Genomic DNA, 17,194 nt, shown 5'->3' with positions numbered 1-17,194 from the left:
GAACCTGACAGGACTTCGGTTGATTGACGACAAACCACAATTCCTGCAAGAGGTAGAACTTGGTTTGCAGTCCAAGAAGTCTGGTGTAGCAGTTGACCCGGTCAGCCTGATTGTTTGGGCACAGCGTGCCGTCTGCCAGATGGGTAACGCCAATGTGGCAATGTCTACAGAAAGATAGAGATCAATTGTGATGCGCATTGACCCAAAACTGAATGATTTCATTGCAGACACTGAAATACGCGACGGGTGCCACGGCACCCGTCGCACATCCTCCACTCCGCCGGCTCCATTCGGAGCCGGCATCCTCATGGAGGGCTGTTTCCCACTGGGCTGGCGGGCGGCCTTTTGGCGGTCGCCCGCCAGCCCAGTGGGAAACCCAGAATGACCGCCGCGGTCTTTTGACCGCGGTACGGTCTTCTGGCGGTTCCCTCCAGGCGGGCGGCTCCTGCCGCCCGCCGGGGTCAGAATGACCCCCAAAATCATTCAGTTTTGGGTCAATGCGCATCACAATTGATCTCTGTCTTTCTGTAGACATTGCCACATTGGCGTTACCCATCTGGCAGACGGCACGCTGTGCCCAAACAATCAGGCTGACCGGGTCAACTGCTACACCAGACTTCTTGGACTGCAAACCAAGTTCTAATAGCTTTGTGAGTGGCCCTGAAATGTCCAATAACTTGTCCCACTATCCAGTCCTTTCTTGGGGTTTCTGGCACACTTTTTCATGAAGTGTACCATGGTAGGATCCACCTCAGGCGTACTGGAAACTTATCCAGCCAGGTCTGGTCTGGGACATTCAGAGTGAAGCCGTGCCCTGAACTCTTTATTGAACCCTTGCCGGAGGTGAGATTGGACTTAACTGGCAACCTCCGGAACGGGAGTCCAATTAGTGGACCAGAGATGCACAATCTCTGTTGGATCAAAGGTAAGAACCTTAGGAGTACTTGGACCGAGATCCAATCTGCGATCAGGGCGCTTTTTCTTGCTGGTGCCCGGAGCGCCATCCTGATTGCTGTGCGAGGAGTCAGACCTATAGGATCAGATAATTTGAAAGATTCATCAGAGGTTGAAGCTTGGGGCTGGGAGTGACTGTACCCATGTTCCTCTAGAGTTGATGATAACAATTGTTCGAGGGCATCGGAGTGTCAGCGTTTCCCCTTAGGCTTTCCTTTAGCCTTGCCCTCAGGTTTGTTGACAGGTTGAGACAGGGGCTCCGTCGAGGCAGGGAGAGGAGGGTGCCAGCCCTGCTGGAGAGCAAATCCTTTTAGATGCGAGGTCAGGGGCTCTAGGGCCTTAGCCATGGCCTTGTTGACAGATAACTGCACATTATTATCTAAGGCTTCCATGAAGTTGTCCTCAAATGAAGGGGAAAAATCCTGGTGTTCTCCCCTATTCTCCTCATAGGGGTGGTATTGGGCCATAGTTCCAGGCAAAACAATATTTAACACCAGGGATTGCACCAGAAAATAGCTGAAAAGCTATAAGCACTGGGGAGTGTGTCCGCAGCAGGCGTAGAAAGCTTAGAAAGTGGAAGAAGACGCCTGCACAACACTCTAGGCAGACCTTATGCAAATATTTTACAACCCTGGGCACTCTCTGATGTCACCTGGTGCTGGGAGCCAAGTGTGTGCACAAAGGAGGAAATGATCACAATGAAAAAGCTTTGGGTTGAAGAAAGATTTGAATCGAGCGGTGAAGCGCACCGCTCGATGCTACCCAAGCCTCCTCGCCGCTGATATAACTCACGCTTGTGCTAAACCGTCCTGAAGGGCTAGAACACTGGGTCGTGGTCGATCCAAGATGGAGGCGCCTCCTTCTCCCACTCCATGCAGAAAGGTCCGCGAGGAAAACCTCACGACCACAGAGGCCGAAGAGCTCCACAAAGATACAATGACAAAGCAATGCCCAATGAGAATGGCGCTGATGCAATAGCTTAACGAGACTCCTAGGGCCCGTAAACAAATATATGCACATCACAGATATAGAGCAGTAAAGGGGTGCACTTAACGGGCTGTGGAGCAGGAATGAAAGAGGACGGGGTTTGATGTCACCAGGTTTTATGGGGGGTCCTCTATGGTTGGTCATGTGCTCAGTATGTTTTACTGGGAAATCTAGTTTAAAAAAAGTCTCCCTTTTTGTTGGCTGCTGAGACAAATAAAGCATAGAAAGAGAAGCATAATCTGAGCCTCCCGTCCTGACAGAAAACTTGGAACAGGAGGGGCCGCGTATTTTGAGGGCCTGTATAATTTCTGGAGCAGCGGAGGACACAGGAAAAGGTCTATTTCCTGCGCAATCCCCGATTGGCCTGAACATCAAAGCACAGGGCCTAAGCGTCCCAAGCACTTCCGGTGCTCCTGAGGCCACTTAGCAAATACCCAGAGCAGTAGCTGCTGGGATGACAGGTCCCGTCGAGATGAACACTCATTATTCCCACTAACTGTATTTCTGTATAGCAGAATCCTAAAAGCTGCTTGGTTAAGCTCTGCTACTCTCCAGTTATAAAATAACCAGATGCCTTGTGAGAAAGATTCTAACACCAGAGTGTAAATGAAAATATGTGAACTGAAAAAATATAGTGGAAACGTTCAGGGAATCACTACCATTGATTGCACGTGTGATTCGTCAGCTCAGTGGGTTGTGCAGGCGCAAGTTTGAATCCAGCAAGGCCGACCATCTCCCTCCCTTTATCCTGCTGAGGTCGATAAAATAGGCACCTTTGCCTGTGCGCGCCTCTTACTGCAAGAAGTGAGCCTGCGTACGCCTTTTACTTAAAGAAGTGCTCTGGCGTGTGCCTTCTACTGCAAGAAGTGTGCCTGCATGCGCATTTAACTGCAAGAAGTGTGCCTGCGTGCAAAGTGTGCCTGCGTGCACCATTTACTGCAAGAAGTGATCCTGTGTGCACCTTTAACTGCAAGAAGTGTGCGTGCGTGCTAAGTGTGCCTGCATGCACCATTTACTGCAAGAAGTGATCCTGTGTGCACCTTTAACTGAAAGAAGTGTGCCTGTGTGTGCCTTTAACTGCAAGAAGTGCTCCTGTGTGCACCTTTTAATGCAAGAAGTGCACCTGTGTGTGCCTTTTACTGCAAGAAGTGCTCCTATGTGCACCTTTTACTGCAAGAAGTGCGCCTGTGTGCGCCTTTTACTGCAAGAAGTGTGCCTGCGCGTGCCTTTTACTGCAAGAAGTGCTCCTGTGTGCACCTTTTACTGCAAGAAGTGTGCCTCTGTGCGCCTTTTACTGTAAGAAGTACTCCGGCATGCTCCTTTTACTGCAAGAAGTGTGCCAGCGTGCGCATTTAACTGCAAGAAGTCTGCCTGCGTGCGAAGTGTGCCTGCGTGTGTCATTTACTGTAAGAAGTGCTCCACTGTGCGCCTTTTAGTGCAAGAAGTGTGCCTGTGTGTGCCTTTTACTGCAAGAATTGTGCCTGCGTGTGCAATTAACTGCAAGAAGTCTGCCTGCGTGCGAAGTGTGCCTGTGTGTGTCATTTACTGTAAGAAGTGTGCCTGTGTGCGGCTTTTACTGCAAGAAGTGTGCCTGCGTGCACATTTAACTGCAAGAAGTGTGCATGTGTGCGCCTTTAAATGCAAGGCCTGTGTGTCCCTTTTACTGCAAGAAGTGCTCCTGTGTGCGCCTATTAGTTTAAGAAGGGTGCCTGTGTGCGCCTTTTACTGCACAAAGAGCGTCTGTGTGCGTCTTTAAATGCCAGAAGTGTGCCTGTGTGCGCCTCTTACTGCAAGAAGTGTGCATGTGTGTGCCTTTAAATGCAAGAAGTGCTGCTGCTTGAGCCTTTTACTGCAAGATGTGTGCACCTTTTACTGCAAGAAGTGCGCCTGTGTGTGCTTTTTACTGTAAGAAGTGCACCTGTGTGCACCTTTTACTGCAAGAAGTGCCCCTGTGTGCGCCTTCTACTGCAAGAAGTGTGCCTGTGTGCATCTTTTACTGCAATAAGAGCACCTGTGTGCGTCTTTAAATGCAAGAAGTGTGCCTGTGTGCGCTTCTTACTGCAAGAAGTGTGCATGTGTGTGCCTTTAAATGCAAGAAGTGCTCCTGCATGAGCCTTTTACTGCTAGAAGTGCTCCTGTGTGCGCCTTTTACTGCAAGAAGTGTGCACCTTTTATTGCAAAAAGTGCGCCTGTGTGTGCCTTTTACTGTAAGAAGTGCACCTGTGTGTGCCTTTTACTGCAAGAAGTGCTCCTGTGTGCGCCTTTTACTGCAAGACGTGCTCCTGTGTGCGCCTTTTACTGCAAGAAGTGTGCCTGCATGCACCTTTTACTGCAAGAAGTGCTCCTGTGCGCGCCTTTTACTGCAAGAAGTGTGCCTGTGTGTGCCTTTTACTGCAAGAAGTGCTCCTGTATGCGCCTTTCACTGCAAAAAGTGTGCCTCTGTGCACCTTTTACTGCAAGAAGAGCGCCTGTGTGCGTCTTTAAATGCAAGAAGTGTGCCTGTGTGTGCCTTTTACTGCAAGAAGTGTGCATGTGTGCGCCTTCAAATGCAAGAAGTGCTCCTGCGTAAGCCTTTTACTGCAAGAAGTGTGCCTGCATGCAACTTTTACTGCAAGAAGTACTCCTGTGTGTGCCTTTTACTGCAAGAAGTGTGCCCTGTGTACCTTATACTGCAAGAAGTGCTCCTGTATGCGCCTTTTACTGCAAGAAGTGATCCTGAGTGCACCTTTTACTGCAAGAAGTACTCCTGTGTGTGCCTTTTACTGCAATAAATGTGCCACTGTGTACCTTTTACTGCAAGAAGTGCTCATGTATGTGCCTTTTACTGCAAGAAGTGTGCACCTTTTACTGCAAGAAGATCGCCTGTGTGTGTCTTTAAATGCAAGAAGTGTGCTGCCTGTGTGCACCTTTTACTGCAAGAAGTGTGCCTGTTTGCGGCTTTAACTGCAAAAAGTGTGCCTGTGTGTGCCTTTTACTGCAAGAAGTGTGCCTGCTTGCGCCCTTAACGGCAAGAAGTGTGCCTGCGTGCGCCTTTTACTGCAAGAAGTGTGCATGTGTGTGCCTTTAAATGCAAGAAGTGTGCCTGTGTGCACCTTTTACTGCAAGAAGTGTGCCTGCATGCGCATTTAACTGCAAGAAGTGTGCCTGTGTGCAAAGTGTGCCTACGTGTGCCATTTACTGCAAGAAGTGATCCTGCGTGTGCCTTTTACTGCAAGAAGTGTGCATGCTTGCGCCCTTTACGGCAAGAAGTGTGCCTGCGTGCACCTTTTACTGCAAGAAGTGTGCCTGCATGCGCATTTAACTGCAAGAAGTGTGCCTTTGTGCGAAGTGTGCCTACGTGTGCCATTTACTGCAAGAAGTGATCCTGCATGTGCCTTTTACTGCAAAAAGTGTGCCTGCGTGCGCCTTTTACTTCAAGAAGTGTGCCTGTGTCCGCCTTTTACTGCAATAAGTGTGCATGCGTGTGTCTTTTACTGCAAGAAGTGTGCCTGTGTGTGCCTTTTACTGCAAGAAGTGCCCCTGTTTGCGGCTTTAACTGCAAGAAGTGTGCCTGTGTGTGCCTTTTACTGCAAGAAGTGTGCCTGCTTGCGCCCTTAACGGCAAGAAGTGTGCCTGCGTGCGCCTTTTACTGCAAGAAGTGTGCATGTGTGTGCCTTTAAATGCAAGAAGTGTGCCTGTGTGCACCTTTTATTGCAAGAAGTGTGCCTGCATGCGCATTTAACTGCAAGAAGTGTGCCTGTGTGCAAAGTGTGCCTACGTGTGCCATTTACTCCAAGAAGTGTGCCTGTGTGTGCCTTTTACTGCAAGAAGTGTGCCTGCTTGCGCCCTTAACGGCAAGAAGTGTGCCTGCATGCGCCTTTTACTGCAAGAAGTGTGCATGTGTGTGCCTTTAAATGCAAGAAGTGTGCCTGTGTGCACCTTTTACTGCAAGAAGTGTGCCTGCATGCGCATTTATCTGCAAGAAGTGTGCCTGTGTGCAAAGTGTGCCTACGTGTGCCATTTACTGCAAGAAGTGATCCTGCGTGTGCCTTTCACTGCAAGAAGTGTGCATGCTTGCGCCCTTTACGGCAAGAAGTGTGCCTGCGTGTGCCTTTTACTGTAAGACGTGTGTCTGCATGCGCCTTTTACTGCAAGAAGTGTGCCTGTGTGCACCTTTTACTGCAAGAAGTGTGCCTGCATGCGCATTTAACTGCAAGAAGTGTGCCTTTGTGCGAAGTGTGCCTACGTGTGCCATTTACTGCAAGAAGTGATCCTGCGTGTGCCTTTTACTGCAAAAAGTGTGCCTGCGTGCGCCTTTTACTTCAAGAAGTGTGCCTGTGTGCGCCTTTTACTGCAATAAGTGTGCATGCGTGTGTCTTTTACCGCAAGAATTGTGCCTGTGTTTGCATTTTACTGCAAGAAGTGTGCCTGCGTGCGCCTTTTACTGTAAGAAGTGCTCTGGCGTGCGCCTTTGACTGCAAGAAGTGTGCCTGCGTGCACATTTAACTGCAAGAAGTGTGCCTGTGTGCGAAGTGTGCCTGCGCGTGCCATTTACTGCAAGAAGTTATCCTGTGTGCACCTTTTACTGCAAGAAGTGTGCCTGTGTGCACCTTTTACTGTAAGAAGTGCTCAGGCGTGCACCTTTTACTGCAAGAAGTGTGCCCGTGTGTGCCTTTTACTGCAAGAAGTGTGCATGTGTGCGTCTTTTACTGCAAGAAGTGTGCCTGTGTGCGCCTTTTACTGCAAGAAGTGCTCTGGTGTGCGCCTTTTACTGCAAGAAGTGTGCCTGCGTGCGCATTTAACTGCAAGAAGTGTGCCTGCGTGCGAAGTGTGCCTGTGTGTGCCATTTACTGTAAGAAGTGCTCCTGCGAGCGCCTTTTACTGCAAGAAGTGTGCTTGTGTGCACCTTTTACTGCAAGAAGTGTGCCTGCGTGCGCATTTAACTGCAAGAAGTGTGCCTGCATGCGAAGTGTGCCTGCGTGCACCATTTAGTGCAAGAAGTGTGCCTGTGTGTGCCTTTTACTGCAAGAAGTGTGCCTGTGTGTGCCTTTTACTGCAAGAAGTGTGCCTGCTTGCGCCCTTAACGGCAAGAAGTGTGCCTGCATGCGCCTTTTACTGCAAGAAGTGTGCATGTGTGTGCCTTTAAATGCAAGAAGTGTGCCTGTGTGCACCTTTTACTGCAAGAAGTGTGCCTGCATGCGCATTTAACTGCAAGAAGTGTGCCTGTGTGCAAAGTGTGCCTACGTGTGCCATTTACTGCAAGAAGTGATCCTGTGTGCACCTTTAACTGCAAGAAGTGAGCCTGTGTGTGCCTTTTACTGCAAGAAGTGCTCCTGTGTGCACATTTTACTGCAAAAAGTGCGCCTGTGTGCACCTTTTACTGCAAGAAGTGCGCCTGCATGAGCCTTTTACTGTCCTAGGTTAATGTACTATTTCTATGGTAGGTCTAATTGGATTCTTGTAAGGGTGAGTCTAGGGTTCAGTATGAACTATTTGGACCGTATCAGGATGGCTGGATGTGATGGAAGATGTCAGCAAACCCCTACGTGAACTTGTGATTTAAAGTAGTTTTCTATGGGCTCTTCAAGGAGGGGCGTGATGTGGCCCTGCCTGACACATGACAGTGACCTTGGGGTTTGTGGTTTAATACATTTATCTGTATGAAAAGTACAGCGGTAGAGGCCAACTTGCCATTGTTTTGATTCCTCCTAGGGTGGACCCTTGGTTCTGAAGCTGGAACAGACAGAGTGTGGGAAAGGCAAGTGCCCGTACGACCCCAGGCAGCAGGTGGCCACAGCGCTGATTGGTGAGTCCATTGTAATGGGAAGTGAGAGCTGAAGTCCTGTCCTGCTACCCAGAAAAGGAAATGCAGAGCAAAGAGTAACTAGGCTAGTGGGTCTGGGATTGGCTGCTGTCATTCTGGCTTTGCCAATGCTTGTATTGTTTGTGAATTCTTTTTGTATGAAGGCACTCATTGGATGTAAACAAGTAAATGTAAACTCATATGTGAAAGCACACATTGAACCAGTAACCCGGACACTGAAGGGGTCTACTTATTGTGTGGATGCAAAGCAGGCAGTGAAAAGCACAATGGCTGCTGGTGCTCCCTAAGCACCACAGCGTTGCCGCCGGCTCAGTTATGACCCAGCGTCAATGTTGTGGCCTGTTTCCGCCCGCTGACCCAGTGGGAAACTCGTAATGGGGTCTGCTGGAAGGAAACTGCACTGGTGGTAACCTGATGGTGGGAGTTTGGCAGATGGCCTTTCCCGTCTGCCAAACTCATAATGACCCCCACAATGTTTCTGTCTTGACCATGTCTGTGTGATGTTGTTTGTCTTCCTTCAGATGGAGAACTGTACGCTGGGATCTCTTCAGACTTCATGAGCAGAGATGCCGGCTTCTTCCGTGGGCTTGGACGTCGCCACATGATAAGGACTGAGCAGTACAACTCCAGGTGGCTGCAAGGTGAGCTCGACTGACCACCCTAGGACAGGAGGCAGACAGCCACACCTGAGAGGAGGGGGCTTAACTGCTCAGCCCCCCTATCTCTGAATGGCTCCATCCTGGGACAGGAGGCTGACAGCCACACCTGAAAGGAGGGGGGCGTACCTGCTCAGCCTCCCTACCTCTGAATGGCTCTACCCTAGGACAGGAGGCTGCAGGATGAGGTTGACAGCCACATGTGAGAGGAGGGGGGCTTACGTGCTCAGCCCCCCTGTCTCTGAATGGTCCATTCATTTATTGGTGTAGTTTTAGAAGCTCAAACATTCAACCCAGGAGGTTGGAGCAATTAGTAAGCCATGGTATGAGAGAGAAACAGTGAGAGACAGAGAGGAAGAGACAGAGATTGAGAGAACATTAGAGAGAATGAAAGAGAAAGATAAAGAAAGAGAGGGAGAGACAGAGGGAGACAAACAGCGAGAGAGAAACGGAGAAAGTGAGACAAAAAGACTGATTCAAAAACAAAGAGGCAGAGATGACAGTGCTGGCAAAGGTAGAAAGACTGACTATTAGAGACGGGACAGAGAAAGAAAGAGAGAGATGTGAGAGGGAGAGAGAGAGACAAACAGGAAGACTGATTCAAAGGCAGAGACAGAGAGAGAGGGAAAGATGGGGAACGAAGAGACAAAAAGGGTCTAAAGATACTAAAGCAAGCGATCCTGAAACGCAGCAGGAGGGTGGCAGGATGCTTGCAGCTCGTCTACCCGCTGCCAGCAGCTCTCCAGCCCTTCGCTCCTTCGCCCACCGCGCCACCTCGGTTTGGATCCGGCCATTTGCAGGTCAGTCTCGACCCTGCTCCACAGTAGTGTAGCCCAGACCTCCAGGCCAGGTCCTCCCTGAACCAGAGCAAACGCCTCAGGACCGGTCCTGCCCTGATTGGGGCTCGTCAGTCTGGCGTAGCTTGGTTCCAGTGGCACAGTGAGCGCGGGACCCACATCTGGGCATACTCGCCCCACACTGATTGGGGCTCGTCAGTCTGGTGCAGCTTGGTTCCAGTGGCACAGTGAGCACGGGACCCACGTCTGGGCATACTCGCCCCACATAGGGCGCCACATGAAACACGCGAAGGCAGAAGGGAGAGGGTCCTCTTTCACTCCCGAAGCATTCTCTGCTCGTGGTAAATTGTGAATATAAAAATGTCTGTTGTCTTGTTTCATTTCATTTATTTGTAATATTACCAAAACGTACACATCTCTCTGAAGGTTAGGAGTGTGACGTGCAGAGAAACCAGTCTCAAATGAACACCACAAAACTAGAAGACTGACGTAAAAAAATAAAAACACAATTTGTAATGAAAGAAAAATAGAAAATATTATACAGATATTATAAACTAATAAAACAAAACAGGATGAGAAATCATCAGATTATCTTAATGATTGGAAACCTGGAGCAAAAAGCGTTTTAAAGCGTTACCAAAAAGTACCTTGCATCATGAGGTGTGAATGTCTGAAGGCGATGTGGGCCCTGGGGTGTTCCGTAGTTGGGTCAGCAGTGCTCTTTTGAAAATGTGGATATCCAATTCTAGGGTTTGTCTAATGTCCAGCAGATCTGGGGCTTCCCTTCCACATGTGCTCAGAGGGCAGCACCTCAAGGAGATGTGCAGAGTTTAAACTGTTTTTGCTTGTTTTACATAGAGCAAAGGTACCAGAGTGCTTTACATGAGCACCAGTCACATTACACATTCACCTTTGGATTCATGAGGCAAGGGGAGATTAGGGGCCTGACGTGGATTGGCGGGCGGGTTACTCCATCACAACGGTGACGGATGTCCCGTCCGCCAAAACCCAAATCTCATAGAATATAATGGGATTTAGATTTTAGTGCATGGGCTGTCCGTCACTGTTGTGACAGAGTAACCCATCTGCCGATATATAAATCAGGCCCCAAAGTGATTTGCCTAGAATCACAGGATGTGCAGTGGATGCTGAGACTTGAACATGGTTTCCCAGCTCCGAAGTCAGCCTCTCTGGCTGCAATGCCACATCCTGCAAACGTAGTGAATGCTGGGGAAACATGTTGGACTAAGGTGTTCAAACTTTCTTCCAGTTTATGACTGTTTGGTTCTTGCTCTCCACAGATCCAAAGTTTGTGAAAGTCCAGGTGATGTCAGAAAGCGACAGCGAAGAAGAGGACAAGGTGTACTTGTTCTTCACCGAGCGGGCCCAGGAGGCAGAGGGCGGCGGGGGAACGGTCATCTACTCCCGGGTATCCCGTGTGTGTAAGGTGGGTCCCATCAGTGGGCGGGTTGTAGCCTCTTGAGTTTGAATTCTATTTGGCACTTGTACAGCTGCCACTGGTATAGACAAAGCACTTGATATTACTCATGTGGTTTGTTGTCAGTCAGGGCCCATGAGCATGATGGGTAGATTCTAGGTTTGTTCTGTGGCGTGTCTGAGATGCTTTGGGATTGTGGGTGAGGTTGGGGTATGTTGGGTTGGCTTGGGTGGTGCTACATCTGGTTGACACGTGTGGTGTGGTTTTGGGTTTTGTAGTGTTGGATTCCATGGAATTCTGCTGGCGTTTTGTGTTCTGTTGCCTTAGGGTAAGACATAGGGGGTCATTCCAATGTTGGCGGGCGGCGGAGGCCGCCCGCCAGAATTCCCCCCTCCGAAATACCGCGCCGCGGTCAAAAGACCGCGGCGGGTATTACAAGTTTTCCCCTGGGCTGGCGGGCGGTTGCTGAAAAACCGCCCGCCAGCCCAGGGGAAAACGACCTTCCCACGAGGATGCCGGCTCGTAATCGAGCCGGCGGAGTGGGAAGGTGCGACGGGTGCAGTGGCACCCGTCGCGTATTTCAGTGTCTGCAAGGCAGACACTGAAATACTTTGCGGGGCCCTCTTACGGGGGCCCCTGCCGTGCCCATGCCATTGGCATGGGCACGGCAGGGGCCCCCAGGGGCCCCGCGACCCCCCCCTACCGCCATCCTGTTCATGGCGGCTTTCCCACCATGAACAGGATGGCGGTAGGGGGGGTCGGAATCCTCATGGCTGCGGAGCGCGCTCCGCAGCCATGGAGGATTCACACGAGCAGCGGAAAGTCGGCGGGAGACCGCTGACTTTCCGCTTCTGACCGCGGCTGAACCGCCGCGGTCAGAATGCTCGTTGGAGCACCGCCAGCCTGTTGGCGGTGCTCCCGTGGTCGGTGGCCCTGGCGGCCACCGGCCGCCAGGGTCAGAATGACCCTCATAGTGTTGTGCTAAGATGCGCAGTTTTGCATTTGGTTGGCTTGTGTGGTCCGGTGTTGGGTTGGTTTGCATAGAATTGTGCTGGTGTGCTGAGTTCTGTTGGCTTGAGATTGTTGCACTGGGTTAGAAGCAGTGTTATGCTGGAATGTGTGGTGTTGCATTTGGTAGGCTTGAGAGGTATGAGTTGTGTTGGAATATGGGACATTGTGCTGGTTTGTGTTGGTTTTTGCTGTGCTATGCCAACAGCACCACTGATTTCATGATTTAAATCAGTGGCCCTCAAACTTTTTAATGCAGCTACCCTCCAGTGAAAAAAAGGTCATCAGGCCCGCCTTCCGAATTTTTCACAATTATTCAATTAAATTAATATGTCTACACTTATTTAAACATTGCAGTTAACTTCTGTTACTGTTTTAAAAATGCAATCAAACACATGAACAAACTATTCTGGTCAGGCAGGCCATGCTTACATGCAAGAGTAAGCACAGTGAGATTATTACAAGTGAGGGTGGAGGGTTTGAAGAGGATTTGCAGCCCCTTCCCTTTTGACACATACTCCCGGCTTGGATATAAATGAAAAACACATGTCAGTGATGGCCCATTACAGAGCACTTTACTGCTGCTTATTTTGTTCAGCTTAAACAAAGCCCTGCTATCTCCATAATGCTTGTTTTAGCCAGAACCTGGCACCCCCTGGGGATCACTTGAGCCCCCCACGGGTGGCCCACCCTCAGTTTGAAGACCCCTGATTTCAATGTTTGTGTCTGATTTAGAGTTTGGCAGACAGGGTCACTCTGTCACAAACGTGACGAATATCCCGGCCACTGCAGTACGATCCCATAATATCCTATAGAAATCGTAATACGGCGTACGGGATATGCGTCACGTTTGTGCTGGAGTATCCACGCCGCCGAGATGTAGATCTGGTCCCACGTCTTTAGTGCTTTATCTCTTGACTAGGAGCTTCGAGGAGCTTCGAGGTGTTTCGAGGAGCTTCTTGCTCACCTTGCGCCAGGCAACGGGCAGAGAGCTCCTGTCCATGGTCTGCCCTCCTCGAACACCCGCCCTTCATTGTGCACTGCCCAACGCCTCCATTTTCCTTTTCATCCCCAGAATGACATTGGTGGGCAGCGCAGCTTGGTCAATAAATGGAGCACGTTCCTGAAAGCCCGGCTGGTCTGCTCCATCCTGGGGCCCGAGGGCGTTGAAACCCACTTCGATGAGCTGAGTAAGTACACGCACAAGGTCGCTTTTATTCCATGTTAAAATACTGTAAGAAAGTATATTTGTACTTATTGATGTACAATCATGTGTGTATCTAAATTTTAAATGTATTTTGTTTATTGTTTCAGATGTCAACCTTACAATGATTAAAAACTATAATTTAAGAACAATTAGAAACAGAAATCCTAATTTTTAAAAACACATACAGTGGGATCAACAAAGTAGTGTAATAGCATTTAGACAGTGTATTCCAAACCATTCTAGAAGAAACAATTCCCAGTGACCATCTAAGCACTATGGGCCACATGTACAAATGGCAGGTTTTGAGACTCACAATTTGTGAGTCAAAAACCTGATGTACAACAGTGTTTCAGACACTGTTTGCAATTCCCAAATGGGTTGCAAGGGACCTTCCTCTTTAATGTTTATGACGCAGGTCTCGACTTGTGACCCATTTGGGAATGGCCGCACTCACAGGGATGGTGGCCTGCTGGGGTCAGAGCCCCATGTTTGTGAATGCTTTTTAAATAAAGCAGTTTTTATTTCAATTTTCGCATTCACGGTCACAAACAATCATACCACTGAGACTCTCAATGAGGAAGGAACGCCCTTCGCATGACTCTCAAACCTACATTGCGATTCAGTGAATAGATTACCAAATCGCAAAATATCATTTGTACATACCAAAATTCTTTTTTCTCTGCGCTAATGGCCCAATTCTGCAAATTGGGCTGTTTGCGCACAGAAAAAAACTTTGTACATCAGGCCCTATGTTCCGGACCTTTCTGATGAAAACCATTCATCTAATATATAAAGTGCAGATACAGAGAACACATACATATGTGATACAATTACCTGGACGATGTCATAACATTTGGGACAACATTCAGTTCCAGTACGAGCAATCAACAAATTCTAAAACATGCGAAAATGCAAGAAAGCTTTAAATCAAATAAAATTCAGTCCAAATCGTACATCCTAACAGCCATATACAGCACCATCAATCATGTGCAGTAATACCATTGAGCACTGAATTCCTTTCCAGTAAAAACACAATCAGTTAAATCACCATACAGGAAATCATTATAGCAGTTAAAACAGCAGCAACTACACAATGCATCATAAAATATGCCTATGTTCACATGGGTTATCTGTGAGGGCTAATACCTCACAAAGTGGACAGACCAGTAGCCAGCCTGTGAATGCGCATTAAGTAATCCCTCGTCGGCAAGATACCTAACCTGGATTTTACGTACAGTGTTCGCTTAAGTTCGGGGTGTAAGACATCCAAATACCCGGTATAAGGGAACTCATAGGTGTTGCTAAGATAATTACACATATTAGGTCCTGGCCTCAGCGCCTGGGTCTTCCTGGTCTGCACATACTCAAAGTATTTATCTTTAATCCACTCAACTGTGTCCAGCCTGACCCTACCGGGGTCTGCCCCCAAGAACTCCATCTGTGACTCGACAAAGTATTCTGTGCGTGCGATGACGTGTGTATCAGTGACACACCAAGATACATCTGTTCTAGAACCAGTGTCCTGCTGGTATCTCTGAAGGGTTTTTTGTGCAAGGTGCATTCTTGCTTGAACAAATTCACACCAGGAACAGTGAAAACACATTTGGCTCTTAAAGGGTAATTTGGCAATATTTTATAGATTTCACACAATTCTGCATTAACCGCAGTACTGTTCAATGTCCAGGAACAGACAGAGGGCCTCCACCCGTCACTTGGCACAGTATCAGATGCGATGGACTGGGCCAATCTCTTGTGCCCAGGGTAATTCTTGTCAAAGGGCACATCTGAACCCCCATTATACAGTAGGGTCGAGGCTGCCATACACAGGGCAAGACAGCCGATGACCGATGTGGACTGAACCATTACCCCATGCAGTGCACTGTTGTGGATGGAAACAGAGTGTAAGTGTCAGATTGACCAATGGCTGAACAGAGCTGACACAAAGGCCCTCTGTGTATCTATGGGGATATTACCCAGTGATGGTCACCACTGGATAGTTATAGTTAGCTCAGCTGTTCTAAAGGGAAAGCATGTTTGTGTTGCTAATTACTTTGGCCCCGTTTCACAAATATCCATGAAACTTTCCAAAAAGGTGCCACTTTTTGACTAGTTTGCACATGGAACGTTTCTGGGTGATCTGTCAAATGAGGGCTGAGAAAAAAGAGGTGGGCCCCAAAAGCCAAAATCCTCATGCGTATTTTTATTTGTCATGCGGCCCTCCTCCCCGAGCCATCATAGGCCAGGTAGGGCTCACCACTGGGTGAAATGTCTCAAAACAGGGAGGGGGCAGTGCAACCCCCCTCGCCGAGCCTCCAAAGGCCTGGGGGACCCCATCTCTGGGAGCGCTACACTAATTAAAAGGGAGGAAGCCCTGAGGTTTTAATTGCCCCTGAGACCAATCTCCCGGGGCTGGGACACTAGTTATATCCCAGGGACCCAACCCCTTGGATGTACCGTTTTTCCTGCCCGCATCAGTGTGGGCATGGAAACCTGTGTTTGTCTTCTTCATGGCGGGAGCATTTTTTAATCTCCCACAAAGCTCGGGCAAACACAAAGTCTACTCCCAGTGGGCTGGAGGTTTGAAAATGCTCCTATTCACTGGCAGCAGTCTTCTGATCTGCTACCCTGCCCACATGCGTGCGGGTAGGGAAACAGATCAAAGTATTGCTCCTTCCCAGAGGCAGCAGCATCAATAGCTGGTCCCTCCGGACGGAAGTGATGCCAGCTCCCTCTGCATGCAGGGAGCAAGCTCGGACCACAGTGGGCCTTTGGGCCCCCATGTGGCTCCCAATGGTTGCATGGTGGGTGCCCTGGGTGGGCACCATGGCGCCCACATTTAATGATGTGATCCCCTTTTAGTAAAATAAAAAACGCCCTTAGGGGATGGGGTCCCCAAGGCCTAATAAGGCTTGAGGAGGGGGTCAGATATCCACCTCCCCTTTTTTTTAAAGTTTAGGCCCCTCGGGTGAGCTCTGAGGGCCTTATAATGGCTTGGGGAGGAGGGCAGTGACGCTCCCATCCCCGTTAAAATAAAAATCCCTAGAGATGTGGTCCTTAGGGCCTATTAAGACTTAGGAGGGAGCCAATTGGCCCCGCTCCCCTTGAAAATACAAAGGGCCCTGGGGATGGGGTCCCAAGGGCCTAATGAGACTCTGGGATGGGTATCCCACAGCTCCCCTCCACTTTAAAAGAGATATTGCACTGCAGAATGGGGTCCCCACAGCCTTGTAAAGGCTTGGGGAGGGAGGGAGGCTGCTCGGCCCCACTTCCCTTAAATAGAACACAACCCTGGGGGATGAAGTCCCCAGGGCCTTTTAGACACCCAGGGAGGGTTGCCATGCTCGCTTTAAAAAAAACAAAAAAAACAACGGCCCCGTACTATAGGGTCATCAGGGCCTAATAAGGCTTGGGGAGAGGGGGGCACTTGGTCCCTCTCCCCTTTAAAAAGCATAAGGCCCTGGGGAATGGGGTCCCCTGGGCCTAATGAGGCTCAGGGAGGAGGGACATGTGGACTCCTACCCTTTAAACAACATAAGGCCCTGTGGCTAACCTATCATGCACAGTGGGGGTTCGGCTTTAGGCATGGTAATAAAATATTACTTTACGTAAAAAAAAACGCTACAAATTCACTAAAAATCTTCGGTGACATTATTTTTTACATCACCGGTGATATCCCAAATGACATTATAACTTTTCCCAACAAACAATCAGGCCTATTGGTCGTCGCCATTCCCGACTGAAGCCGACTGTACCGAGCGTAAACCTTCAACAAGGCAACCATCGGCCGTACAGTCATAAAAGTATAAATGTGTACAAAACTACAGTTGACAAACCAAAGTACTCTTGCTCCTAAGGAAGTCAACCAAGTATGATTGTAATGCATATGTTCTGTCCCCAGGGTTTGTTCGTGTAGATCACCATCACCAAAACCCTTGCCTTCTGTGGTAATCTTTGAAATCCCATGTAACAAAGTACCTGCCTACAGGCTTTAGCACACTGTAATAATAATCCATCCTTAAAAGCCTATTGCTTTTCACACATGCTTTTCAAATAAGTAGGTCGGGCCTACTGGCTTTGTCATAATGTTTCATAACAGATAGATCAAGCAATGAAATCTGACATGGCTTTTCCCAGACAACTGATGAACCCTTTACCATAGCGCTTTCATTGCCCAACAACGGCTTATGCAAGTCGCCATAAACTGGCAGCCATCTTGCAGACAGTTATAGAGTTATAAATATGTAGAAAAATACAGTTTGTACAAGATAATATAACCCCTCTCAACGGGGCACAACAAGAATCCTCACTGTCAAAATCCCCACCTTAACCTTTATTGGAAAATGT

The 17,194-nt window shown here is 48.9% G+C and overlaps 1 protein-coding gene across 1 annotated transcript in view; it reads left to right on the top strand.

Moving 5' to 3' along the window:
* Positions 1–17,194, top strand: part of LOC138258830 (semaphorin-3A-like) — a 248,405-nt gene that overhangs the window by 142,137 nt on the left and 89,074 nt on the right. Inside the window, exons 5-8 of the mRNA XM_069206102.1 lie at positions 7,633–7,726; positions 8,266–8,385; positions 10,499–10,644; positions 12,719–12,833. Of these exons, the coding sequence (XP_069062203.1) occupies positions 7,633–7,726; positions 8,266–8,385; positions 10,499–10,644; positions 12,719–12,833 (475 nt within the window). The remainder of the gene's footprint in view (positions 1–7,632; positions 7,727–8,265; positions 8,386–10,498; positions 10,645–12,718; positions 12,834–17,194) is intronic.

The sequence above is a fragment of the Pleurodeles waltl genome, chromosome 9, assembly GCF_031143425.1.
Source record: "Pleurodeles waltl isolate 20211129_DDA chromosome 9, aPleWal1.hap1.20221129, whole genome shotgun sequence".
Classification (NCBI taxonomy): Eukaryota; Metazoa; Chordata; class Amphibia; order Caudata; family Salamandridae; genus Pleurodeles; species Pleurodeles waltl.
Note: the sequence above shows the minus strand (reverse complement) of the source record. Positions and strands in the feature narration are given on the sequence as shown.